Here is a 27,325-nt window from a genome sequence, read left to right as displayed (position 1 = left end):
GAAAGTAGAGAAAGAGGCCTTCAGTATATACGTCTATACTTAGGATCCTGTTTTTTTCTGATTAAAAAAAAAAATCCCCAATTTGGGAATTAAGAAAGTAACCCAAAATCCACATTTTTCTGTGATTAAAAAGAAACACCACTAATATATAGATTTCTCTCCGTTTCCTTTTGACTATAGAAAAATGTGGCTATTTTGGATTACATTTAAGCTGAAAACGGAAGTGTTTCTTCATTTGAGAAAACCAGGATCCCTGATTGACTAATAATCATTCGTTAAAAACAGGGACGCCCCAGACACCTTTGTTGGTCCTGTACTCCTTCCCAGGGCTTTATTTATATTATTATAAAGCCCTGTAAACGATCAGCATTTTCCACGGGTTAAAATCTGCGTTTTGAACAGCTCTCGATTTAGCCGCGTTGTCCATAAATGTTTTTTGTTGGTGGGGGGAGAAGCTGTTGCTGTGTTAAGGTGGAGGTGGGGTCAGTTTACTGAGGCAGGAGCTACTTGTGCAGAGAGGTTTCTTTACGAAGGCCAGCCGCCTTCGGACAGGCAACCAACGCGCTCTCTCCAAACTCAACTCATCTCCGCCCGGCCGTTAACGGTCTCCAATCTCGGCAGTTATTGCCTCGGGCCCATTCCCGCGGGAGGGAGGAGTAAAGCTGCGCACCCTCATGGTTAACAGGAGCGGTTCTGCTGGGACTCGACTGCGGCAGAGTCCGCCCGGAGCTTCCCGCCCGCCTGAGGCAGCGCCTGCTTTGCTGAAGCGGGGAAGCCCAGGAACGCGTGTGAGGAGCCCCGTCCGGATCCGCTGCGTCCCCGACAGCTGCTTTCCGCCTAAGTCTCTCCGCCACCACGCTCCTCCCAGCTCTGACACCTCCGAGTGGCCGTTGGCAGCTCCCGGTATGCAATACGCCGCGGGGAAGGGGAGGGTAGTCCCAAATACCCGGCTCCCGCCCTCTCCCTGGCTGAGAGACGCAGGCTGGACCTGCCCGTTGCCACGGCGACAGAGGGCGGAGCCATATTACGTAAGGCCGCGCCGCTGGAGGCGGGCTCGGAAATGGCGGGATGGGGCTAGGCCGGGCCTGCGCAGAAAGGGGGGCGGGGCTTCATTAGCTCGGGTGTCCTGTGACCGCAGTCACGTGACCAACAGGGCCGGGCGGCGTGATGGGCACCGCGTTGGATATCAAGATCAAGCGGGCCAACAAGGTGTATCACTGCGGGGTGAGTGCGGGGAGCGGCTCGAGCTGCCCCGAGGCACCCGTAGTCTCCCCGCGCCCGCCTGCTCTTTCCGGGGCCAATTAACGACCCCCTCCCCCTCCGTTAACGGCCGCAGCCCGGGCGCTGCTTCCTGCTGGCGGGGACCCAGTTCCCCGCAGGCGGCCCCGCTGTCCCTTCGGGTGTGTCTGTCACAGCCTCCTCCCCGCACACTGCTCTGAATCAGCACTGGAAAAGCAGCAGCCTTGCAGGAATCCCGGGTCAGCCCAGAGCTGCTTTGTAAAGCACCCCATGAGCAGAGCCCTCCAGGCCACCTGGCAGCGTGTGTTGCTTGGAGCCGTGATGGTCTCAGGACATGGGCAGACAAGGTTCTTTGGGGTATATCTTTTATTAGACCAGTTCAAATCTTTCCAACTGTTTGAGTTGGTTTAATGAATGATATCGGGTTGATCCAAAGAAACTTGCCTGCCTGGTTGGAGCCTGGCATCCCAGCTGAAGGCTCTGCATGGAATCAGTCCAGCTGAAGGCTCTGAATTCTGCATGGAGGGCTGCAGATCTCATTGTGCAGCTGCTCTGCACTCTGGTGAGGTGTGTGTGCGGTTAAGGTCAATTGAAGATAAGGGGCCACAGCATCTTTGCAAGGCACAAGGAAAAGCATTGCAACAGCCCCTCTCCCATTCCTGTCTCCTTTGCATGGGTCTTGAATTCAGTCTGCCCACAGAAATCTTTATTTTGGCTCTATAGAGAGGAGATGGACAAGTTTGAGGGAGTTCAGCAGAGGGCAGTGAAAATGGTGAGGGTGCAGGGGCATGTAACTTAAGAGGAGAGACATGGCTTATTTAGTTTGCAGAAGAGAAGACTGAGGGGATTTGATAGCAGCCTTTAACTGCCTGAAGGGGCTTCAAAGAGGATGGAGCTGGGGTATTCCTGGTGGTGGCAGATGCCAGGACTAGGAGCAATGGTCTCAAGTTGCAGCAGGGGAGATTTAGGGTGCATATTAGGAAAAACTTTCTCACTAGGTGGGTGGTGAAGCACTGGGACAAGTTGCCTAGAGAGGTGGTGGACTCTCCATCCTTGAAGGTTTTTAAGGCCTGGATTGACAAAGCTCTGACTGGGATGATCCAGCTGTGGATGGTCCTGCTGTGAGCAAGGGCTTGGACTAGATCAGACGTTCCCAACCCCCTCCGGCCATGAAGGGCTAGCTCCCGGCAGCCAACGCTTTTTTATACTCAGTACAAAAAGGTTGGTTGCCAGTTCGCAGTGTGCCGGTGACTTCGGGACTGCACTTTGCCGGTCCTCAGTTTGCTCGTCTGCGGTCACTTCCAGTCCCTGATCTAAAAGGGTTGGGAACTCCTGGACTATATGACCCCTTGAGGTCCCTTCCAACCCTAATTTTCTATGATTTTGTGTGGAACTGTGCTTTTCATTAAGTCCCAGTTAATAAAAATAAAGTCAGTCTACAAACCCTTGTACTCAAACTAAGTGATAGTTTTGGGGGTCCTGTCTGCCTTTCATCTGCAGCCCAAGGAATGGTTTTATCCATACCTCTCCTTGGCTCTGCCTCCTCTGTGGTTCTTGCGGGCCGGATCCCACATAGCTGTACCCAGCTACTCTTGGTGCAGTGAGGGGACTAGACCCACTGCACTGGGTTCAGCTCCCACATGCCTGTGCATGTTGCTTTCGGTTCCAGCTTGGTGTCCCATTGACACTGTCCTTAGCAGAAGAAGCTGATGGTTGTGCTTTACATTTAAAAAAAAAAAAAAAAGCCAGCAAGCTAAGTGGCGCAGTTCAGACCTGGCAACCAGTCTGAAATCACTCTTGCTTACATTAGGGATTGGTAACTTCTTGGCCCCTAGTTGGCAAAGCTCAAGCTGCCTTGCTGGTACTTCCTCTCACTGCAGGTACATGGCCCCTTTGCATGGAGAGTAAGCACTAACACAACAGAATTTTATGGGAGCTTTGTGTGGAGGTATTGGGCACCATGATGCACTTGCATGCTGCCCTGTGGCAAATCAGACCTATTTGCAGGCTGGATCCAGCCTAGGGCTATAGGTTGCCAACCCCTGGCTTACATGCTTGGGTTCATGTTTTCAAGGTCATTTTCTATAACCAGGTGACTTTGAAGTTTGAAAAACTTAAAGCCATATAATTTTGGTTCTGTGTGGGATCCTGTCTATATATGCATAAAGCTTTATAGACTTCAGTGAGCTGGGTCTTGTAGTAAATATATAAACTTGATTCAATTTATTCCTATTCCTCTGAAACATAGCGGTAACCAAATTGGGGAAAAAAAGTTTTAGAAAACATTTGGCCTCTAAAACTGTCAAACTTGAGCAAAGAGAGCTCTTCTCTTTTGAAAGCTGAGTTATAAACTCCAGAACAATGTGGCTGACATTGGAAATGCAGACAGGCTTTTAAGTATAGTGGTGCAAATAGCATCACTTTAATAATAGTTATTTTCTGTCTCTCAAGCACTCATTGTTCCATTAATGTCTTTTTTTCTCACTAGATGGATTTTAGTCACTTAATTCAATAGCATAAGGCTTGTGTCCATCCTTATTCAGCATTTTTTCCTTGATTCGCTTCAGTCCTACTTCAGAACTGAAGAATGAAACACAATATGGAGATTCCTTGTAGCTTATAAAGAAAGAATCAAATAAGATAATTTTTAAAGTAGAGGATGATGATGCTTGTATTCTGTCATTACAGAAAGAATGGTGAAAATACTTCCTTTAAAGCTACCTCTAGCACATTAACTAGACAGGAGATCTGAATGATCTGAGAACATAATGTTGAAAGAGCTATTGATTGTAGTCAGTAACACAGTAGAAATACAGTGTAACTTTTTGATAAGGATTCCCTAGGCAGTCAGACATTTTCAAACAAATCTATTTTAATTAATCATGAAACTTGCTTTTGCTGAGTAGCTTTGGCTTACATTTTTAGCAAGTCATCTGCCATCATACACCATGCTGACATGAGCCAGAATTAATTATTTGCATTTATATCACCGTTCATCCAAAAATACAGTGTCATAATTGTTACTTGTTCAAGGATCTCTGCAGTTCCCAAAGGCCACAGTGGCACTCTAGCTGTTTAGCTGCCAGCAGTACTATGTAGTAGTTAAGGTGTAGAGATGATATTTAATCCAGTAGAAACTGTGCAAGGGCTCTAGACAGAGAAAAGCTACTCGGTAACTAAGACCGTAGGAAACAATTTAATGCACGTTTTTCTCAGTAGTGTCATTGACACATACAAGTAGCTAAAATAATAATCAAGGGTGGAAGTCAAATGCACAAAAAAAATAGGAAATGCCAAAATTAGGGTACTCTGCCACCTGAACTAGGTGTTCTTACACGTGTTGTATGACAGACTTGTGTCACCTAGGGATTTTGTGGCAGACCCATGTACAGAATGCCCCTGTCATAATCTGGTGTGCTAAAACATCAGACACTCACTGAGTCCCTCCTGTACCCTAAGAGACAGCAAGTGATCCTGTAGAACAAAGAATAAGTGCTCACATAATTAAGCTTCAGAGATGCAAGTAGGTGTAACAAAGCAGCAGTGTTCTGGCAGTTTCAGAGGGAAAGCCATAAAGCAGTTTTCTTCAGATGCCTGAGGGTTTGTCTGGGAAGTTATTGTGCTGTAAACTAGAATGTGGATTTACAGTGTGCTGTCTTTTGAGCTGCCTTGGTTCTGTTCTTACTTATGCTGCACACACTGTGATAGCCTTCAGAACAGTTTAGAATCTGGATGGCTTAAATCTTCAGTATGTGACCAGTGCTTTGTGCTTAGAGATGCATGACAGAATCTGGTTCCTGGATTCTTTTACTGACTTTGTAAGAAGATTTGCTGTCCCACCTCTGATAGGAGCCAGGAAGTTATCAGCCTAAGGTAGGGGAAGGAAGCCTTGTTCATGTAAAGGAAGCTGTGAAGTTTAAGCTTTTTGTTAGTGGAAAATCTGAGACTCATGGGCTATGGACAGGAGTTATACACAAACAGGTATAAGTGATTGGAAACCAGTTCAAATCTGTAACACAACAAAAGTTAAATGCACATAAACCACTTTTGAAATGGCTGAAAGTGGTTTAAGATAAACCTATCTAGATTTAGATAGATAAACTACCTATCTACCTAAATCCAGATAGGTTTATCTAGATTCCCTCCAGATTCAAGTTAACTTGCAGTCCCCCAGCATCCCAGGATGCTTTGCAACCCCCCTTTTTTAAATCTAATAGTAAAAATCAGTAAGGTAGTGTAAAAATATTTAGGACTGGAAAGTAAAGATACACACATTTGGATTGGAAATAAGATACACATTTTTAAGTGGGGATGCCTCATCAGTGGAACAGCTTGCTTAGGGGTGCAATAGATTCTTTAGAACTTGGAATCTTTACATTAAGGCTGAATATCATCCTAAAAGATGCTGTACTTCAACCAGAAGTTGTGGGTGTGATGCAAGAATTTCAAGGTGAAATTGTGTTCTGTGGCATGCAAGACATCAAAGTAGATTATGATAATTGTCCTTTTTGGTCTTAATCTTTGACTTGGTCTCCAAGATTGAACAGATACCAGCAGTCACATATTTTGACCTTATCTCTGTAGTTGTGAAGGAGCATAGAGGGAGAGTTGAGGGTTTGTAATGTAGCCAAAGGTCAGAGAGCAAAGAGTGAAGAACTTGGTTTTAAAATACAGTTTGGAGCAAAAAAACAAGTATTTTATATTGAACAGAGCTTTATATGCCCAAAATGGCTAGTGATAGATAAGCGTGAAGAAATAGGTTTAGTACTTTTGTAGACATAAACCCAGAAATTGCTGGTGAGGCTTATTTCCTACTTAAGGTTACTGATCTCTTGACCATTGTGAATTATCTTTTGGGTGAATGGGCTGGGAAAGTACTCCTTGATCTGGCTTGATGCTTGAGGATTCTGGAATAACATCCAAGAGAGTCTCTCGTGTGAATCTGGCCATGTCTAGATGAGCACGGCTGTGCAGTATGTGGGGCTGCAGACTTAGGTTTCCCCCTGAATTGCTTTGTACTGCTATGCCTAGTGTCTGCATTTCACGTTGTGGAGGAGACATGACATGATCATGGAGTGTTGACTTACCAGTCAGAGTAGAGGTAAGAAGACAGAAGAAAATAAGTGCTAGCTGTTGAGACTTGGAGTTTTTCTTATGTATTACCAGCACAAGCCAGCTTTCTTCATCAAAGTCTTGACTTTGTCTTAATGCTTCTCACCTTCTTTTTGTATCACCCAGTAGTGGGGAAGGTCAGTTTAGAGCATTTATGCAAGCAGTCTCAAATGTATGGGCCTAACTAGAGCTCTTAGAGGGCAGAAAAGCTAATTATGCAAGAGGATTCATCTGGAAGGGGCTATCTGGAAAATACATGTTTGCTGCTCAACTGCAGCTCTGCCAGTGGTAATGGCGGTCTGTTGTGAAGGGAGACCCCCGCACCTACCCCTCTCCATATCATAGAGATCTGCTCTGGGATAGGTAACCACCTGTGATTCTGAAAATGTTGTTCCTTTTAACTATGTTAAACTGAACAGCTTACCAGAATGAGCATGTGGTGTGACTGTGCAGAGCACCTATGTTGTTTGCATTGAACCAATCTTGTCAGTTCAACTGACAAACGTATAATATCCTTGCAATGTGTGGGAGAGATCCACTGCTGCCACAGTGAAATGACATGAAATGACATATTTGTGTTTAACATTTGCTTGGATGTATTTAAATAATCCACTTTTTTTTTTAAATTTTTCTTAATGAGTAAGATGGTAGATCTTTAAACTTTTTCATATTACCGTAGATTTTTAGCCCCAGATCCCTTTGAGAATATGGCACGTGATTTTTGAGGCTACTGGAGTATGCCTGGCATGTATTCAGTATGATTTGGTTAAAGGAATTTGAAAGGGATTGAGGTTATAAATCCTTACAAGCAAGGCAGTGTTCATTTGTGGGATAGAAGCCCTACTGCTACTCTCTCCTTGGGGATATTGCTCACCTTGTTACATTATTATAGGCAGGGAATTGGTTATGGATTTCCTTCAGATTTTTGTAGCATTTAAAGATAAATGAAACACTATGTGAAGAGAAAAAAAGGAATCGGTGCTGAATAACTTAATCCTGTGGCAAAAGCAACAAAGTGTGGTCATAAATGTGATGCACAAAACATGACAATAACTAGTTTAACAGCTCTACAAAAGCAAGCATTTTTGATTTTGTATAGACCACTTTTTTTCCCTTTTGAATTGAAATATAGCCACAACTTGCAATAGAAACTGGTAGAGAAAAAATTTTGGAGTCATGGTAGTGAGCCTTGTCATTACAACTTTTAAGAGAGATTCTATTTTGACTCGCCCTCTAACTTTTTAGGAAACTCCTTTTTAGCCTGAAATGTCTCCTGCTTAGTTTCAGGCCAGAGGGACTCAAAACCCATTTTTCTTGTGTGTGAAGCTGTTTGGGTGCTTGAGCTGGTGCAGGCTGCTCTTGGTACATGGCAGTTGGACTAGAAGGGTCACTGGTCTCATTCAGTCTGGCATTTCCTATGTTCTGAATTATCCTTGTTGCTTATTGTTCAATTATAGGCCCTCTCAGAAGCAGTAATTTAAAGTGGATCTCCTAATAATTAATGCCTGTTAGCAAAGTACCACAGTATTTAGGTCATTTTCTCTTTGCCTACCCCTTCATGCTTGCTGTTCCCACTAGAGCAGCACTTCTTAGTTGCTTCAGCTCCTTTTTTCTGCCTTGCTGTACTTTCATTACTTCAAACCTACCTTCTGTAATATTCTGGTGCTCTTTACCCCTGGGAAAGGCAAAAGGGCAATGACTTGCACTGGACAGGTATCATTTAATCTTTGAGTGACTACTGTATACTTGATTAGAAGATGAGATTTATTTTTTTTCCCTATTCAACATGGGGAAAATCAAGCCTCATCTTGTGTTCAAATATAACTTACCTGAGATCAGAAAATGCACATCGCCAACCAGCAGAGGGCACCCAAGCTCTCTTCAGTGTGAAGAGTTCTTGGCAGGGTCACTCCAAGCTGCTGCCGCTTGCTAGTGTGTGCCAACTTGCTTCAGCACCCTCTGGCTGGAAACCCTACATGCAGCTTGAAATGACCCAGTAGGTGCTGGTCAGGCAACATCCCTCCAGTGTGCTAGGTTTCTGTCCAGCACATGCTGAGTTGCTCTGAGCTTCTGTCTCAGCGGTGGGTACTGGAGCAATTTGTCACACACTGGTAGCCTGGGTGGGTCTCTTTCTGTATGCCCGGTTGCTCCAGCAGCCTCCAGCTTGAGCAGCAGCTGAAAGCAATGCAGTACATGGTGGCCAAAAACCTGCATGCTGTGGAGATGGTCCCTGGTCATTGCTTGCCAGATCATTCTGAGCTGTGCACAGAGTCTGGGCAAAGTTTGCTGAGTTGCTTCAACACTTGCCTGTCAGACAGCAACTAGAAGTGACCTAATCACCTCCCTGCCAGACACCTAGCATGTTATGGGGAGAGGCAGACAAGGAATGCAGCAGGTAGGGACCTTGGAGGGGCCAGGCAGCACACAGGGAGGAGAACCCTGGCTAGCACACAGCTGGGAGGGACCCCACAAGGGTTGCGAGCACTTGGGAAGGAGAGACCCCAAGAGCCAGCCAGGCATCTTGCATGCAGGGACAAGGAACCCCGCACGTGGCAAGAGTCCCAATGTATGGTGAGGCTCCAGGCAGCAATAAGGAGGGATCCAGCATGCAGTGAGACTCCTAGCAGGAACAGCAAGCAATTTAGTGCATGGCAAGGCACCCAGGAGTGGTGGCAAGAGACCTAGCAGGAGGCGAGGTACCCAGCATGTGGTTGTGAGGATCCTGGTAGCCATGACAGGGAACCGAGGATGTGCATGCTGATGAGGGATCCAGCACTAGACAAGGAACCCAGAAGCTGTGATGAGGGACCCAGCTTGAGCATGCCAGTGAGGGATCTAGCACACAGGGGGGGAAACAGCTTACAATGAAGCAACTGACAGCAGCAAGGCAAGTGGCAGCAAGGCACCCAGTGGAGGGGCAGGTGGGAGAGGGGCACCTGGTGGAGTAGCGGAGAAAGCAGCACATTACAGGGCCTAATCACCACTGAGTGGCCAAAATTTAAAACCATAGAAACCCGTGGTAAATTCTGTGGGGTGAGCAGTGGCAGGGAAACCCTTATGACAACGTGTATGAAAAAGGAAGTAGCAGTATACATGTGAAGACATCAAAAGGAATGAGGTGCAGCTACAATACAAACTTGAAAATGAAAGCTATAAATTATGCTGAAAAAAAACCTAGTTGTGAGAGGGGCAGGAAGTATACTTTTAGTGATGCAAATATGTGTTGATGGAAACAAAAGGAGAATGAAAGAATGCTAAGTCCACATGGAAAACATTTAGGAGTCCAAAACAAGATCACTTTCCTGAAATTGATAAACAAGTTCTCAGTTACATTCAAGAAAATAGAAAGGAGGGAATGCCAATCACCCATGAAGAGCTTTGACTCGAGGCATTAGAAATAGTGAAAGAATTGAGTATTCCCCTTAAAAATGCCAACAAGTAGTGGATGGTATATCTGAATGATGCAGTGTAGTGGCTTAACCCTGAGACAAAGAACATCATTGGCACAAATGTTACCATCAGACTGCAGCAAAAAACATGTTGCATTCCAGCAGTACATTATTGGGCTATGCGAAACTCAAGATTACCTGCTGGGCCAGATAGGTAATGCTGATGAGACGCCGATCCATTTTGACGTGCTGAGAAATATCATCATCCAGGAGAGAGATGCAAGATCCATAATTATGAGAAATACAGGAAATAGTCGTGAATTACAGTGATGTTAGTAATATTGGCAGGTGGGAGAAAATTGCCGTGCTGTGATTTTTGAAATGCAAAACTGTCAGAATAAATGTTGCCACCAGGAATAGTGGTTAGATGCCAGGAACAAGGATGGATGTCAGGTGAACTGATGAATGACTAGTTAGATGTTGTGAGGAAATGGAGGCCTAGAGCACTGCTAAAGAAAAGAGGAATATTAGTGTTAGAGTCATTCAAAAGGCATTTAACACCGGGTATGAAAGCAAAAATTCAGTCAGTTAATTGTGATCTTGTAATCCTACCTACCAGTATGACATCTCAACTCCCAAGTACTGGATGTCATAGTGAACAAGCCCTTTAAGGACCATTTATGGTGTCAGTATTCAGAATGGCTCTTGGCAGGGAACCGTGCACTTGCACGCGGTGGAAGGATTAAGAAGCCAAGGATAGCACTGCTTTGCCAGTGGATTCTGACTTTTTGGGGAAGGGTATCTTCAGAATCTATTATTAAAATCTTCAAGAAATGCTATATATCCAATGCCATGGATAGAACTGAAGATGATATTTTGTGGGAAGAGTGTGAGAGCGAGCATGCATGTGGACATGACCAATCCTAAATTGTAGGAGTAGCACTCGCCAGGTTCTAGACAGAACCTAATGTAGGTTAAGTTAATGTGTGAATTGAAGTGAAGCTGACATTTGAATTTATGAGTTACTGGTGTTGCTATAATTTTTGTTGGTAGGTCTGTTTATAAAAATAATACCAAATTAAAATTTTTCCTGTATGGAATCTAATTACTGGGGGGTCTATCTTAAATTCATGGTCATCTTGGATTCAAGTAAATATGGTAGTTTTAAAGGGTGTCATGTGTGAAACATGATTATAGATTAGATCTTTTAAATGTAGAGTATAATTTTGCCTCTTACAAGACCTGCAAACAGTGGAGCAAAGAACACTGATCAACAGAGAGGCAAGGCCCAAGAAAATTTCTTTGCAAGTGTTTGAATAACTTTCAAGCTTGTGATCCATATGCTTTACTTGGATTATGTGGCATGTAGTTTTAGGCTCCAAGTTTAACTTTTTAAAAAATAACTTATTTTTCCAGAATACAGTTTGCCCAGATAAGACATTTTTTAAAAAGGGCAGACTTCTGTTGAGCATTACAGTCTTTGTAGTTTTTCTGTTGACTTGATAGCAGTGTAGCCAACAAACATCTTTGCTTGTCTATCAGTGATACATGTATACAAAAACCTATATTTATTTCTAGCTATTTTTAAAAGAGGGTAAAAGCCAATATATTTCAGAAGGACTGAGGACAGAAAGGATCCTGTCAAGTATAGGAAATGTTTCAGAAGCATGAACACTGAAAGTGGAAGGGCATAAATTTATGGCAAAAAACCCTTGAATAGAAATCTGTAAAACGTGCTTTTACTTCAGTGAAAACATTTGGATCTTGTTTGAACAGAATAGTTGCCTATGGGTTGTCTGGAAGTAAACCTCGCCGGTAAAAAGCCAAAAAAGTATACCGAGAGTTTATTGGAATTTGTTTGTTTGTTTACGGGTTAATATTTAAATGAGATGTTGTTTAAGAGCCTTGTAAAGGAGCAGTTCACAGGTTCCGAATAACTATATATCACTTACCGTGGTATAGCCAACAAAAAAAGAACTTTATCTTTTCTGATGCTTCTCAGAGTTCTCTGGTTGTTACAAAACCCCTAGATTTGACACTGAGGAGTAAGGGAAAGGGAAGTATTTTTCTTCTTGTGGATAACGGTTAATACTGTTGATGATTGTTTATGTATGTGCCTTGCAGGCCCTAATATGATGGTATTCTGTGTTTGGTTAAGGTGGGTTGGACAAGTGGTTCTTAACTTTTTTTTTGTACCAGGACCCATTTGTAAACATTGACGGGCAGTCTCGACCCAGTGTCCCTCACTTCCAACCTGTTGCCCTTTCCCCTAGGCCTCAGCCCTGCAGTGTGTGGGGGGAACTCTCATCCATTCTTGTGACCTGTGGGTTGAGAAACGTTGCCTTAGACCACTGTCGCCACTCCTGGTTCTCCTGTCTTCCTGGCAATACTTGTAGAATCTTTTTCTGGTGGGTTCTGCTCCCATTTTGAGTTGTAAATCTTTCTCCTTACAGGAAATTCTCCACTTAAATACCTTTACCTTTATACTGACAATTCACAACTTTGTCTTGTACCTCATGACATGTCTCCCTTCATTTTGGAGTGCTGTCTCTGAGATCTTCTAAATCACTTCATGCCTAATATGGCAGCAGGTTACCCCTGATCTTTATGTCAAACTTTTCTCTGTTCCCTCAGATTCTCTGTCTCTGTTAACAGTTATCTTCCCTAGTGCTGTGGTCCACAATCTGAGAATCTCTTGCATCTCTTTACTACCACTGGGCCCACTGTTTGTCACTTGGAGATTTTGCTGTTTTTTCCTCACCTTTGCTTTCATCCTTATCACTTTTTTCTTTTTGATTTACTGTATTGTGCTCTTTCTAAGTTCTGCTTCTGCCCTTTCCAATCTATTCCAAACATAGCTGCCAAGACCCTGACAATCATTCTGGTCACATCAACCTGCCTCCTTCTCCCTTTAATATCTTCACAGACTCTGTCTTCCTTACTGCATCATGTTCAGCCTTCTTGTAATGGCCACACTTTTACTTTGTCTCCTCTCATCTCTTTATACAGTGAGAAAACAACCTCTTTTCACTTCTCCACCAGTGACACCAGCTTTGTCCTGGTTAGCCGCTTCTTTATAATTGCTGCTTTGTGGGACGACTTTCTTGAATAAGCTTCCAAAGCCACTCCTCCACCCTCACTTCAGCAGCAGCTGCACAAAACTGACTGACCGAATCAATTGCGTACACATTTTGTTTTTGAATAGATTTCTCATTTTATGTAAAAGGAAATGTTTAAATTTTATGAGGGAGAATATTGAAACAAAGATAATGTAACTCAATCTGTGAGTCAGGATAAGGAGAAGAGAGATTTGAGCTGTGGAAGAGGGTGTGTTGAGTGGGTGGAAAGTTGAGTATTGTTAAAAAGTAAGCTTGTAAGTAAAAGACTTTTTTGTTTGCTGTTTTCCTGACCACTTACTTACACTTATGTTCTATCCTGTCTCCCTCACTTCTTCATCAGTGTTTGTCTGTTCAGGTTGTGTGCTTATCGGGGCAGGATGTCTCATGATTTGGGCGACAAGCAGCATATTGTGGGTTTCTGTATAATCTAAGTACAGTGATAGCAAAAAGAAAAATTAATTTAAACAAAGGTTTCCTTGTTGCTTTTGTCTGGTTAGGAAGTTCTTTCTGGAGTGGTGGTCATAACAAGTAAGGACACTGTCCAACACCAGGGTATCTCCTTAACAATGGAAGGAGCGGTAAATCTTCAGCTCAGTGCTAAAAGCGTTGGCATGTTTGAAGCTTTCTATAACTCCGTTAAGGTAAGAAAAGTGCAGACTGATCTTTTGAAAACAAAAAAATTGTATCTGTTTTTTAAGTTGAATCTTTCTTTAATTCAGTTTTCTGCTACTCCACTGTAGATAGGTAGTCACATCTTCCCACTTTAGGCTGTTGCCTAGAATTCCACTGCCACTTTTTCAGATGTAGAAGAGTGTGTTAAGATTTATTTGACTTCACTTATCACCAAGTTTATTTAAAGAAAAATTAAGATGTTTAGGATATGAACCCTAGTATGCTGATACATTTGTGCTTTTTATTCCAAAGCAAGAAGAAAATAAAGAGTTTTAGGAATGGACACTTGTAAGTAAAGTGGAAGTGGAAGCTAATTGAGAAACCTATTTTTAACTTAAATCCCTCTTCCAAATGTGAGATCTGAGCAACTTAAGAACTTTTTTTTTTTTTGAGAGAAGGAGATCTCCATTAGTCAGTGCTCCTTCATGCCAGAACATCCCAAACTTGAGGAAGATTTTTGATCTCCCCTGGCTAGGTGGTCTTTAACAACCAGAGCCAAAAATATAAAGCTGCCTGTTTCAACTTTACCTTAATCTTATTCATAGACTAGAATACAATCTTCTTTATAGAATACCTTAATTTTATTTATAGAATCAAACTGACTTAAATCAAATCAAATGTAGGAACCTTCATTATACAAATGATCTTTGAACAAGAATTGTGGGGGGGCATTTCCTTATATTTCCATTGGGTTTTGCAGAAGTTAAAAAAAATGGAGAAGAGTAATGTGACTAATGTAATAAAAAATAAAATATTTTGTAGGAATACTGAGCTCATTAAATTAATTTCCCTGACATTAATCTTGCTGCTTTAATGCTGTTGTCTTTTTACATAGTGTAGGGATTCTTCATGAGAATTTGCAGGCTTCCCTTGCCAAGTGCCAAATCAGAACTTGCCATTGTTTCAATGACATACTGATGCTAAATATAGGTTGCCTCTTGGAGCTCTGTTTCCTCCAAGAGCTAACAGCGCTACTGGCACATACACATGCAGATGTCTCCTGCTGCTATTGAGGTTTATGATTTTGAAAACGGAGCTTCTGCTTTTCAAAGTGCTTCGGGCCTCCTTTTTAGCTTTTTAACATAGTTAACCTACCAGTCTTATCTGCAAGACATTGCAGAATTCCTTGCTAAGAAACATTGAATAAGATAAACTTAAACTAGTTAACAGTAGTGGAGAATAATGTATACAAGTGGCTTGCACTCTGAATTTTCAGAAAGGCCGATAGAGCCACATAACGCTGTTGTTGATTTGATTCTTTTTTGTTGTTTTTAATTTATTTTAAACATCTCAATATTTGTCTTTGCAGCCCATTCAAATTATAAACAGTACCCTAGAAATGGTGAAGCCTGGAAAACTTCCCAGTGGGAAAACAGAAATTCCTTTTGAGTTTCCATTGCTTGTAAAGGGAAATAAAGTTCTGTATGAGACGTATCACGGTGTATTTGTCAATATTCAGGTAAGACGGCCTTCTTTATAGGGAAAACGTGGTGAACTTGCATTGTCTGCAGGAAATGCACTTGGAAACATCTTTAATTCTGTGGCATACAGCAAACTGTACCAGGAGAAAGTAGCTGTACCAGATGGCATCACATTTATAAGACTTTGGTCATCTTGGTTTTACCAATTTTATCTAATCGGTGAACATATACTGTAAGATTTCAGATTCATGTTACAGTTGTGCAGGTTAATTTGTTTGGTTTTTTTTAAGCTTTCTATTCATTTTTTTCCACCAGCAAGATCGTACTTGTAGTTAGTACAAACATTTTTAAACATCCATCTCTATGGTGTATGGATGCCCTCTACGTGGCTGAACTGAGTAAAAAAGAAATCACAATCTTCTTTATTCCTAAGACAATGGGAAGAGACAGGCTCATTAAATCTTCAAGGAGTAGTAGTTTACAGATGCTGGAAAGCTGATGTAAAAAGAAGCACTTTCCAGTTCTTTTTTTGCAGCTGACATCAGTAAGAGGTGTAAAAACTGCAAGAAAAGAAAATACTAAATAAAGGTTTTTGATGAGGTGGGGGAGATATTATTTAAATGCCATAATATGTTTCTCATCCTTGAGGCTTGTCAGTGAGGCCCTAAGGGGCCACGACTCCAGGGGGAGGGGAGTCTAGGAAGAGTGGTCGCTCCTCAAGGGAGCGATCCTCAATGCATAAGCCAATTTGATTGCCTTGGAGGAAAGGCAGCAGGAGGGCACAGGAGCTCCCCTGGCTCTCCAGGGATCTAGCAGACCTCCTGAGGCTAAAAATAAAGGCCTACAAAGGATGGAGAATGGGATTCACCTCCAAGGAAGAATATTCTGCACTGGTCCGGTCCTGCAGGGAGCAAACCAGGAGCAAAACCAGGAAAGCCAAGGCTGCAACTGAACTCCAACCTGCTTCGAGTATCAAGGACAATTAAAAGTCCTTTTTCAGATATGTGGGGAGCCGGAGGAAAAGCAGGGGCAACACTGGACACCTGCTGAACCAGGTGCGACAACTGACGCCCAGGAAAAAGCCAACCTATTAAATGAGTACTTTGCGTCCGTCTTTCATCAGTCCCATGGGACACCCATGCCCACTACGGGACAGGCAGGTCTGGGTGAGGGAGATCCCCTGCCCTCCATTAATGCTGACCTCGTAAAGGAACACCTCAAAAGGTTGGATTATCTTCAGGTCAGCCGGCCCTGACAATATACACCCCAGGGTACTCAAGGAGCTGGCGAGCATCATCACCCAGCCTCTGGCACAGATCTTTGAGAACTCCTGGCGCTCTGGTGTAGTGCCCGAAGATTGGAAGAAGGCCAATGTGGTGTCGATCTTTAAGAAAAGGAGGAAAATGGATCCGGCTAACTGTAGGCCCATCAGCCTGACTTCTATCCCAGGGAAGATCTTAGAAAAGTTTATTAAGGAGGCCATCCTTAATGGACTGGCCAATGCCAACATCCTGAGGGATAGCCAGCATGGGTTTGTTGCGGGTAGGTCTTGCTTGACCAATCTCATTTCCTTTTTATGACCAGGTGACCTATCACCTGGACAAGGGAGAAGAGATTGATGTCATATATCTTGACTTCAAAAAAACCTTTGATCTGGTATCCCATGCTCACCTCTTGGCGAAACTGGCCAGTTGTGGCCTTGGGTCCACCACAATCTGTTGGCTCTGTGGTCGGACCCAGAGGGTAGTAATTGACGGAAGTCAATCATCATGTTGTCCTGTGACCAGTGGGGTCCCCCAAGGCTCTGTCCTTGGACCCATATTGTTCAGCATCTTCATTAATGATGTGGACGTTGGAGTCAGGAGCAGACTGGCCAAGTTCACTGATGACACCAAACTTTGGGGCAAACATCCACGCCAGAAGACAGGAGGGTGATCCAGGCTGACCTGGGCAGGTTCAGCAAATGAGCGGATGAGAACCTGATAGTGTTTAACACTGAAAAAAGCAAGGTTCTCCACCATGGGAAGAAAAACCTGCAGCATCCTTATAGGCTTGGCAGTGCTATGCTGGCTAGCACTGCGGAAGAAAGAGACTTGGGGATCATCATGACCACAGGATGAACATGAGCCTGCAATGCGATGCTGCGGCTAGTAAAGCGACCAAAATGCTGGGTTGCATCCATAGATGCTTCTCAAGCAAATCCCGGGAGGTCATTCTCCCCTTGTACTCAGTCTTGGTGAGGCCACAGCTGGAGTACTGTATCCAGTTTTGGGCTCCACAATTCAAAAAGGATGTGGAGAAGCTTGAGAGAGTCCAGAGAAGAGCCACACACATGATCAGAGGTCAGGAAAACAGATCTTACGACGACAGGCTGAGAGCTATGGGGCTTTTTAGCCTGGAAAAGCGCAGGCTCGGGGTGATCTGATGGTTCCCTATAAGTTTCTTAGGGGTGACCACCAGTATCTGGGGGAACGTTTGTTCACCAGAGCGCCCCACGGGATGACGAGGTCAAACGGTTATAAGCTACTGCAAGACCGTTTCAGGCTGGACATAAGGAAGAATTTCTTCACTGTCTGAGCTCCCAAGTTCTGGAAGAGCCTGCCATCGGAGGTGGTTCAAGCATCTACACTGAACACCTTCAAGAGTAAATTGGATGCTTATCTTGCTGGGATCATATGACCCCAGCTGACTTCCTGCCCTTTGGGCAGGGGGCTGGACTCAATGATCTTCTGAGGTCCCTTCCAGCCCTAATGTCTGTGAAATCTATGTAATCCTTTAAAATCTAGATTTTTTTTTTTTTTTTATAATGTAAAGTGGTTTTCTAAATGTATAATAGCCCAGGAGTTTTGTCTTGCACTGAGATTTCACCTACTTCTAATGGGTGAATTATGAGGATAAGTACAGTGACATATCCAACCACAACTTTCTCTTTTGTGTCCTTCTGTCCTAAGATGTCTTAATCACCTTATTTAAAATTCTTACCTGTAGTTATTGCACTCATGTAGGTGCTGTTATCAGTTTTTTACATATTCTTAATCTAGCTCTTCTCATGTCTATTTTGTAGTGCTATAGTAAACAAAAGAAGAAGTAGTTAAATGGTTAAATTAATGTCAATGTTGCTTTATCAGGATGGCTGCCTACATAAGTGTTGTCAGAAGTATTAAAAATGAAAGTATGTATGAAAAGCCAACCCTTTATATGTCTGTCAGGAGCATATAAAATCCAACCAGCACCCTGGCACACGTTACACTAAAGGTCAGACTAACCTGTTAACTGTGCCAGAAATAGTAACTCAGCCACACATTAAGGTGATTAATGGCATGACAACATGCGAAGCCAGCCATAAAAATATTTTGCAAAATGTGTAAAACATTTGTGGCTGGTTTCCATCGCTCCTTAAATTGAAAACATGGCAGGGTAGCCCTGCCATACAGTCAGCCAGCTGCATGGCAAGGCATGGTGTTTCCAGGCTACTGAGTGGAAGGGAGCTGATTAACTACGGCTCTCTGTAACTCAACATGGTGCTTGCCCTACCCGTCAGCTCCTGTTGGGGCTGAGGAGCAAGGCATGTTCCAGTTCTAGGTCATAAGGGGCAGCGGTGCATGGCACATATAACATGGCAAGAGGTGTGATTTGGTGGGATTGGGAATCGGATCCCATTGCACCTTTAAAAGAACATGTGCCAGGGGCCCAGGACAGAGCTGCACACACTGTTCTAGAATATGTGTTCAGCTGTCAGTGGTTCAGCTGTCTTGTGTTCAAGCTGTCAGTGGTGTCTGTACCTAATCCAGTGGCAGGTAGTAGCATGATGTGGCGTGTCTCCTTTCCTGCTGGCTGAGGAACAGATTTTTCTCGTTTCTATTTTAGAAATCTTAACTTCTTGAAGAGAGAGAGCTTCTTTTCTTTGTAGTTTGGAGGTTTACATCTTATTGAGCAACCTTACAAGTAAGTGTAACAGGGGACCCAAACCCTGTTACTTGGACACAAGGGAAGGGAAGACTCCATTGGCACACCTAGAGCTGGTGCCAAAGCAATCACCAGGAAGGTGGGAGCTCTGGCAGATGGCCCCCAGGAGAGGACTGTGAGAAACATTTGTGAGGGGAGAGGCTGTTGAAGTGGCCGATCCAAGCAGAAGAAACCCAAACCAGGAAGCCAAGGGTTTCTCTCACTTTAAGGGGATTGAAAGGAGGCGGGACTCCGAAGCACATAAGCATCATCCCTGAGCCTGTGTGGGGAAAAGCATCATCTCCTTCAGGCTGCAAGGAGAAGAACTTCCACAAGGAAACAGACTGCAGGAAGTAGTGCCCAGCTAGTTTATGGGAGGTGAGTTCTGTGAAGGTGGTGTGTAGAGTATAGTTGTGCTAATATAGTTTTGAGTTTGAAACGTTTGGCTGGATTTTTGTTCTAGTCCTGGAGGGTCAAATGTGGCTATAAGGGTTGGATTGGAGTTCACAAAGATGCTGCAAGGGCACCCAGTGGTAGAGCCCTTCCAGGGTTAGGGACCAGGTGCTGTGTATGGCAGGAGCCCCAAATATTTCAGTAAGATGCCAAACCAAGAGCAGCTTTGCCCCGGGGTTAGGGATGCAAGAGGGGTAGAGACAAGCTGTAAGACTGGACTGAGGGGCCCAGAGACCAGATACCCAGAGATGGCTGAGAGAGCCAAGTCCAAATCAGTGGGTCAAGACTAGAAACCTTCAGCCAGAGACTGGTAGAGCTAAAGCCAAGAGGGCTTTACTGTAATGTTACAATAATAGTAAATGTGCATTTAATTGAAAGTTTTCTCTTGGCTAATAGAATGAAGAGTGAATTTTATATTTTAAAAATCTGGTCTCAAACATGAATGTTGTAGTAGTGGGAGACTTACGGGAAAGTGTTTTACATTTTGTCAAGATAATGCTCAGGGTAAGCCATTAAAAGAAACAGCTTTCAGTTCTGTTTGTATTGGTGGTGAATCATTGGAATATTCAAGCCCTATTTTAATTCTCCAGCCATTAAAGAGAGTGCATAGCATAGACAACGCCAGTAAAATTCCAGCTTCTATAGATGAACTGAAAGACCTGCACCAAGCATGTTTTCAGATGAAATTATTAATCTGTTAACCTGTCAAAAGTAATTTCAAGAATATTGAAATTATAAACATGAAATGAAGTTATTTCAGGTAATGAGATTCAGATTTAATGTGTAGTTAGCACCTGGTCAGAAGTAACTCTTGAAAGGATGTTCTCCCCTCCCTCCCCCTTTTACTACAGTTACCCATTCCTGTCTTAACATAGTTTCTTTTTGTCCTACATTTTCTTAGGGCTTGCTCAGTCTGCAGTATCACAGTATGCACTAGAGCTGCTTCTCTTCTGCCCTACCTGATAGTCTGAGTTGTCTGCCAGCTGCAAAATACACCAGCATCAATGGTCCCGTCCTGTACCCTCCCACTCTAGGCATGCTCTCACATGTCTTACTCTCCTGTGCTAGAGCATAGGGAGCAAGCAAGGTAGAGCACTTCTGGTAGATCTCTGCATACATTTACTAGCAAATTGCCTGTCAAGAATGAACGGTGGGGTGAGGGGAGGCTGCGGCAGGCAGCGATAGAGACCTGTGTCTGGCCCCCTTCCTGCCTTGGGCTGGGGCTGTGGCCATGCCCACTCCCTGCCTCCGCACCCTTCCCTTTGGGTTGGGGCTGGGGCTGCTCCCTGCCACTTCAAGCCAGGGCCTTGGCCGCTTCTCCCTCCCCCCCACCACTTTGGCCCGGGGCCCACAACTATGGCGGCAGTTGTGGCTGCAGCGGGTCACAGTCACCAGTAATCACACCTCCATTTCCCACTCCCCTCCCTCCCCTGTTCCCTGCCACCTCCCCTCCCTGCTGGCTGTTGTTGTGGGGGCGGAGGTGGCCCCAGCCCCTGGCTCCAAGAAGCAGACCCAGGGGTCTCTGTCCCCCCATTCCATTCCCTCTGTTATGGCGGCACTCTGGTCCCCACCATCCCCCTCTGCCTCCAAGGAGCAAGGGAGGGAGGTGACGCTAGCCCCCTCATCTCCAGCCCCTTACTCCCCACTGTCATAGCAGTGCTCCATGGTCTGTTGCTGTCTCTGTAGAGCACTTTGATTGACTGCCAAGACACTCAATCAAAGTTCAAATACAGTGATATGGACAGACAAATAGACAGACTAAGAGTTTTATAATATTAGAATATATATAAATGAAGGTAGCAAATTTAAGTGCAATTAGTAACTGCACAATAACTAATGTGTGGATGGGACCCAGCAGTAAATTTGCTACCAGGTGAGGCCAGCCCCAGGGCTAGTGGCTGGGAGCCTTTTCTGCTCCAGTGTTGGGCTAACTCTGTCTGGCAGCCCCTGGCTGTAGGCTATAAAAGCCTGCAGCCATTTTGTGCCCTGGGGTACGCATTGCAGGCAGCCTGAGGACAGTGCAGGCCCTCCTTGTGCACCCCTGAGCAGGCCACAGTTGAGCTATTCCTGCCTTCCTGAAGCCCTGTGTTTCTGTGTGGTACTCCACTTCCTTGTGGCTGCCAGGGCACTCCCGTCAGGCAGGTGGGTGCAGATCAGCTGCTGCAGGCTGCTGTAGCTCCTGGCCTGCCTGGCTAGCCTGCAGGCTGCTTCTGATAGCAGGGCAAGGGCCACCTGCCTGCTTTAGACCCTGAGCAGCCTGCCCTATGCCTGCAGCTGCTGTGGGACATAGCCTCTGCTGCGCAACTACCAGTCCTGTCCACGAGGACCAGCCAACAAGGTCATCACACCTCCAGAACAGGCTCCCTGGCAGTGGCCTTGCCCACACCAAACAGGTGGCCCACTTGAGCAGTGCCAGGGCCAAACAGGTGTTGGCAGGGAGGGCCGGGTGCATGCCAGTGTCGTGGCGCTACCAGTGGGGCTGTAGCTGGTGGAACAGGACCCTGAAGTGGCCCAGGTCATATGGAAGCCGTCCACCCACCGATCCCAGTTCTTCTGGACAAGGTGTTGCTACCGGTGCTGGTGGGCCTAGAAGCAATGGTGGCCTCAGCAGTGGCCTCTTGGGGCCCCTTTATCAGTGTTCCTGGTGCTGGCAGTTATGTGGCAATGGCGTTCCTGGGAGGGCACACTGCGAGCAGGCTGGCAGTGGCTGGTCATGGGAGAAGCAGGGTGGGGCAAGATGGCCATGGGAGCCATTGGTCAGTGTGGTGGGCCAGTAGGACAATCAAGGTGGCCAGCAGGAGCTGGGGACAGTGTTCCTTATTGCCAGGACTGGGGCAGCCATAATGCAGGGAGGCAGAGTGGGTACAGACAAAGATGCCATTGAGCTTCCCACGCTGCTTCTGAGCACAGGAAGTGGCTGCCCATAGTGCAAAGGGTAGGTGGCCTTTTAAAGAGAGCTGTCAGGTGCTTGCGGTTGCAGCCAGAGCCTGCAGCTCCCCCAGTAGCCGCAGGGGCACGCTGCAGCGGCCTGGCAGCAAATTTGCAGTCTAGTCTCTGCACGTGTAGACACCTAGCCAAAATTGCTTACTGCATAGTAAATCTAGACTCAAGTAAATGCCTGTGTAGATGTGCCCCGTATGACAAGCTACTTCTCCATTTTCAGTTCTGACTTTGCCAAACTGCTTTTCTGTTCAGAGGACAAAAATTAGTTGCTTTGTGAATGCTCATTTTTAAGGAGAAAGCAACAGCAAGCAGAGAGGGTTTTTTTCTTTCACATGAGAATGATAACTTAAATAGACCTGTTTTCCTGCTGCATATTGCAGGGATAAGGATCTTTCCTTTTAAATGATTGCAATTCCTTTTTCAGCAAATTCTTGAAATGCCCTTTCTCCTTTTGATTTATGAAGAGCCACTCCCAATGGCTTATTGAAATTCAGATTGCTCTGAGGGCCCCACAAAAACTCATTTTCTCCCCTCTCTCCCCACCAAAAAAAGTTGCATAATTCTATCACTTTGCATATGGCTTAGGGTTGTTTTCTAGATTGCATCTCCTGCTGACTGCTCTTAGGTTTCCTTACTTCCTTTTTTCAGATTTTGAAGTTTAAGTATTGTTTTCCCCTACCTATTTTCAGCCTTGGCTTTCTTCCTAGTGCAGCATATGTTATCTGCAGTAAACATGCGTAAAAACAGCGACAGACTACAAATTGAGCTGTTTTCTATAAACCATATGATTTGTTTATAATCAATATTGATAATTTTGCCAGGCATGATTTTTATCGGCATATGTTTTTGGACAACAGGCACCAGAAGTTAGCAGTATCTTTTAGCTGTTCTCTTCTCATCACATGCCCAGCTTCTTCCCTAGCGCGCCCCACCCCCCACCCCAAACTCCGTCCTCCTGGAAGTAAAATGTTGCCTGACTGCTACTAGCCTGGAAGTCAACAGCAAAATTCAGTTCTGGAGTATGACTTCAGCACATAGTCTCTCCCACACTTCTATTCCCTCTCTGAAAATTAAGGATAACAGACCCTTCCCTGAGGTGATGTGAGGGAAAATATATTAGATAGGGCAAGGGGCTCAGATATGTGGTAATAGAGGAATATAAAAATATTGTAGATCAGTGTTTTTTATTATTTATTTATTTTAGTGGACAGGTATGGCACCCTGGGGCAATCTGGGAGTTGGGAATCATTGAACTTTATTGCAGATGATAGTAAAAAAGTCCTTATACTCCCACTTCCTGCATTCTCTTATCCCTCAGGTTCTATAGTTAGTGTGTGGTTGTACTATGATGGTCCAGTTGATATGCGAGAAATAAGTTTTGTTTGTTTGTTTTAGTGATATTTTTTATTGGACCAACTGTTTATATAGTTGTGAGAAAAGTTTAGACAACCTCTTGGGCACAGTGCCTTTCTTTAGGTCTAGGGAAGAAGCAAGCCCAGACCTAAAAAGGGCATGTTGTGCCCCAAAGCTTGTCTCACGCTTATCCCTTTGAGTTCAGGTGCTCTTTGTTTCAAAGAACACCCATTTTATAGGCTTATTGTTACCATTCAGAACACTTCTGCATTTACTGTAAAGTTTTTTGACTTTGCAGGTTGGTAACCTTTTATTCAAAGGTTGAGAGCGCCTTGTGCAGGTGTAGGCTGACTGGAGCATACAGTATTCCTGTAGAAACCAGAGGAATGCTATCTTGATGGAATTAGTATTACAGTCTCTTGTGCAGTTTCTTCATTACTGTAGTACAGAAGTCTTGGCAAGAATTCTGCTAGTAATGATTGGACTAAAAAACGTAAAGGCTATTTTTCAGCCAAGAATAGCTGCAACTATTCCACTTATTGTTCATTAGTAAAGAAACATGATTAGATTGTAAGCTTTTCTGGGCAGGGGCCATTATCTTTCTACACATGTGTTCACTATTTTGTGTAATGGGGTGTAATTTTTTTACAAATGCCTCTGAGTGTTAATAGCAATGCAGATGTTCATTAGTTATAATTGATAATCAGATTGAGCATGTGAAAATTGTCAAATGATTAATCAATGTAAAGCTTATTACAGACATGAGTTGGATTCTAATCAATGGTTTGTGACTGCTGTAATAGTATTTATTAATCAAAACATAAATTGCCTGCTAATCTTTTATAAACTGCTTACAAATTGAACCTTAATATTAATAGTAAGTGGCACTCTGTGCTTATTTGTCTCTGTACTCATACTAGAGATAGAGGGGGAAAGGCTAAGGTTAAAGTTTTTTGTGTTCTTCCCCCCACTCACCTTTTTATTTATTTATTTCCTCCACACAGTATACTCTTCGATGTGACATGCGACGTTCTCTGTTGGCTAAGGACCTAACTAAGGCTTGTGAATTCATTGTCCATTCACAGGTAAGTTGGCATTTTCACCTTGGCAGTTTTGCCCTGTGTAGTGCTACTTTGCACCAATCTTGTCGTGCAGTATTAAAACTTTTATGTTTTGTGCCACTTCATGAACAAAGCATAACACAAGAGTTAGGAGTGTAGTCAGCCTCAAACTCATCTTTGTTCCCAAGTTAAAGGTATTAGAGGTTGCAGTCACTTTGAGGTATATTTATGCAACCTCTGTGCTTTAATTGTATTTAAAGGTGCCTTTTTACGTGGTACAGACATGGTTTAAATGCTGAACTCACTGTGTTGTGAGCTCCTCCCACTTTCCCATCCAATTCTTAGACTCATTCTACTGCTTGTTCACTTCATTTCCTAGCTATGTGCTGATCTAGTCAGTATCCGACTAGTAAAGTGGTGAACTGATTTCTTTTCCTTGGAAGTGTCAGGGCTCCAGAGCTCTGATTGCAAGTACTGAGAGCTTTGGGTGCTCACCATTTTAAAAAGATCACTTATCCTTTCTTTTACTTTAGATGCCTAATTAGAGATTCAAGTCCCTAGGTCTAAGTGTTGAGATAGGAGTGCATCAGCTTAGAAACAAGTGAGCAAATACATACGGACCACAAGACAAATGTCTCAAATAAGCTTTGTTTTCAGCCAGGTGTTTACAGATGGCAAGTCACTCCAAAAATGCCTGTTGTAACTTAATCCACAATCCTGCAATTAGCTGTACACGCATGCCTGCTGCTTCTGGTTGGAATTCATTACATAACCTGGAGGAGGAGCTGCCTGTGGTTTCATCCTGTGAACTTTCATCAAAAGGAGTATCATTGTTATCACTGAAATGTAGAGATGTCCAGAGCATCTGTAATTGAATCAAGCTGTGCAAAATTAACAAAAATAAATTTCCTTCTCCAAAAGGTGCTAAAACATACTTAGCTCCCACAATGAGTTCTTTAACAGGATGTTAATAAGACATTAATACACTTAAATACTTTTCATTCCTGTTGTGATAATAGTGAAAATAAATATAGTAGAACTTCATTAATGAGCGCAAGAAATTGCCCATCTCTCAGCAAGGATTTAATAGCAAGCTACTATGGCGAGGTCTCTTATTTCTAAGCTTTCGTTATTTTACAAAATATATTACACTACACTTACTGGTATATTATGGAGCATTATAAATAAGCCACAGTTGTCAAAATAATGAACGAATTATGAGCTGTATAGTATCCTTGCTTTATAGCCAGTTCCCAGTTCAGCACTCACTAGTTCATGATTCAATAAATTACCATGAGTATCCCAGTCAGAGTAAATTAATGAGGTTTTATTGTCCATATAATTCTCGGATTTACTGATGCACATTGTGCTGTTTCCCTCAACCTTATTTCTTGTGGCAGAATTTGTTGGACTATATTTCTCCATAAGTAAAAATGCTTTTTTAGCTAGCGCTTACCCATTTTGGAATTATGAGAAACTCCTATTAGGCTTAAGTAGTGGGGATTATTAAAACTAATTGCAAAGTTCAGGTTAGGTCTTTTGATGTCATTGTAGCCCTGCGACTCATCCGAGTCCCAGCTGCGCACAGCTGGGACCCTCAGCACTGAGTGACAGGTATCAGCAGTCCTGATGTTCATGATTTTCAGTGTAATATGAAATATGAATCAAGGCGAACAGTGACAAGACATCTCTTTTGCGGAAGAAGGGTAAAGGGGCTGCAGATGCTGAATTGTAATATGACCACTTTAAACTGTCCTCTCCCAGGAAAGTGCAAGGCTGCCATTTCAGGAAAACTGCAGGGACTTTTTGGTCACTTGAAACTCATTTTAGCATGTCTACCTGGTAAATTTTACTATGCTTGATGTCAGTTCTCTCAAGCGTGTCCAATGGAAGCAGTATAGCTGCATCTGCATGATACCCTGGATGGACCTGCTAATTGTTAGTGTTGCTCAGCAGCCATTTCCCAGCAGCCCCTGCCTGTGTTGCTGTGACCAGTTTCAATAGAGGTTTCCATGGAGACCGACCCCAGCAGCACTGGCAGGGTGGGGGGCTGGGCAGGGAGCTGCTCTGGGGCCAGGATTGGGATCTTGCAGCAGTGACCGCAAAAGCCAACTTGGTGGAATTCGTTATGCTAAACTCTGCTGTTAGAAGGCCATAATCTCACCTGGCAAAATCAATGAGGGTGCACCAAATTTAGCACCTATAGATCACTTCCAGTACATGGCTTTTGGGGCCACAAGCTGTGGGGAGGGGAGTTAGAGAAAAAAAAGAATATATTGAGCATAGTAGAAGAAACGCATGATCAATCCATCCAATCTTTCGTAGCAACTAAGAATAAAAGAGCATGTATCATTTGACCCATAAAACTTTCTGTAATTTTAAATATTAAAACGTAAAATGAAAGAGACAAATTCTTAGCACACCCAGCTGTGTATCAGTAAGCTGTTGGTGTACTTGTCAGAAACCTTTGGGTTCTCAGTACAACCAGGGCTTGCACCAGTAACTGATGAACGCACATCTTGTTATGCTGTATTGCAGTAATGGATACTACAGCTCTGCTTGCATGGGATTCCATCAAATCATGGTTATTTTGTAATATCTGGGGATTTGTATCTAGA

The 27,325-nt window shown here is 43.8% G+C and overlaps 1 protein-coding gene across 4 annotated transcripts in view; it reads left to right on the top strand.

The window, feature by feature from the left end:
- Window positions 1–274: 274 nt before the first annotated feature.
- Window positions 275–27,325, top strand: part of VPS26C (VPS26 endosomal protein sorting factor C) — a 40,572-nt gene continuing 13,521 nt past the window's right edge. For 2 of the 4 annotated variants that reach the window (XM_090060623.1, XM_090060633.1), the window contains exons 1-4: window positions 1,108–1,224; window positions 13,357–13,500; window positions 14,841–14,990; window positions 24,651–24,731. In XM_090060623.1, the coding sequence (XP_089916749.1) occupies window positions 1,168–1,224; window positions 13,357–13,500; window positions 14,841–14,990; window positions 24,651–24,731 (432 nt within the window). In that variant the 5' untranslated portion in view covers window positions 1,108–1,167. Of the gene's footprint in view, window positions 904–1,107; window positions 1,225–13,356; window positions 13,501–14,840; window positions 14,991–24,650; window positions 24,732–27,325 lie in introns of those variants that run through there. The other 2 variants (XM_090060637.1, XM_090060644.1) reach the window with 2 other exon arrangements.

This window comes from Crocodylus siamensis, chromosome 1 (genome assembly GCF_052110815.1).
Source record: "Crocodylus siamensis isolate JL-2025a chromosome 1, ASM5211081v1, whole genome shotgun sequence".
In the NCBI taxonomy this organism is placed as follows: Eukaryota; Metazoa; Chordata; order Crocodylia; family Crocodylidae; genus Crocodylus; species Crocodylus siamensis.
This window is presented reverse-complemented; position numbering and strand designations above follow the sequence as displayed.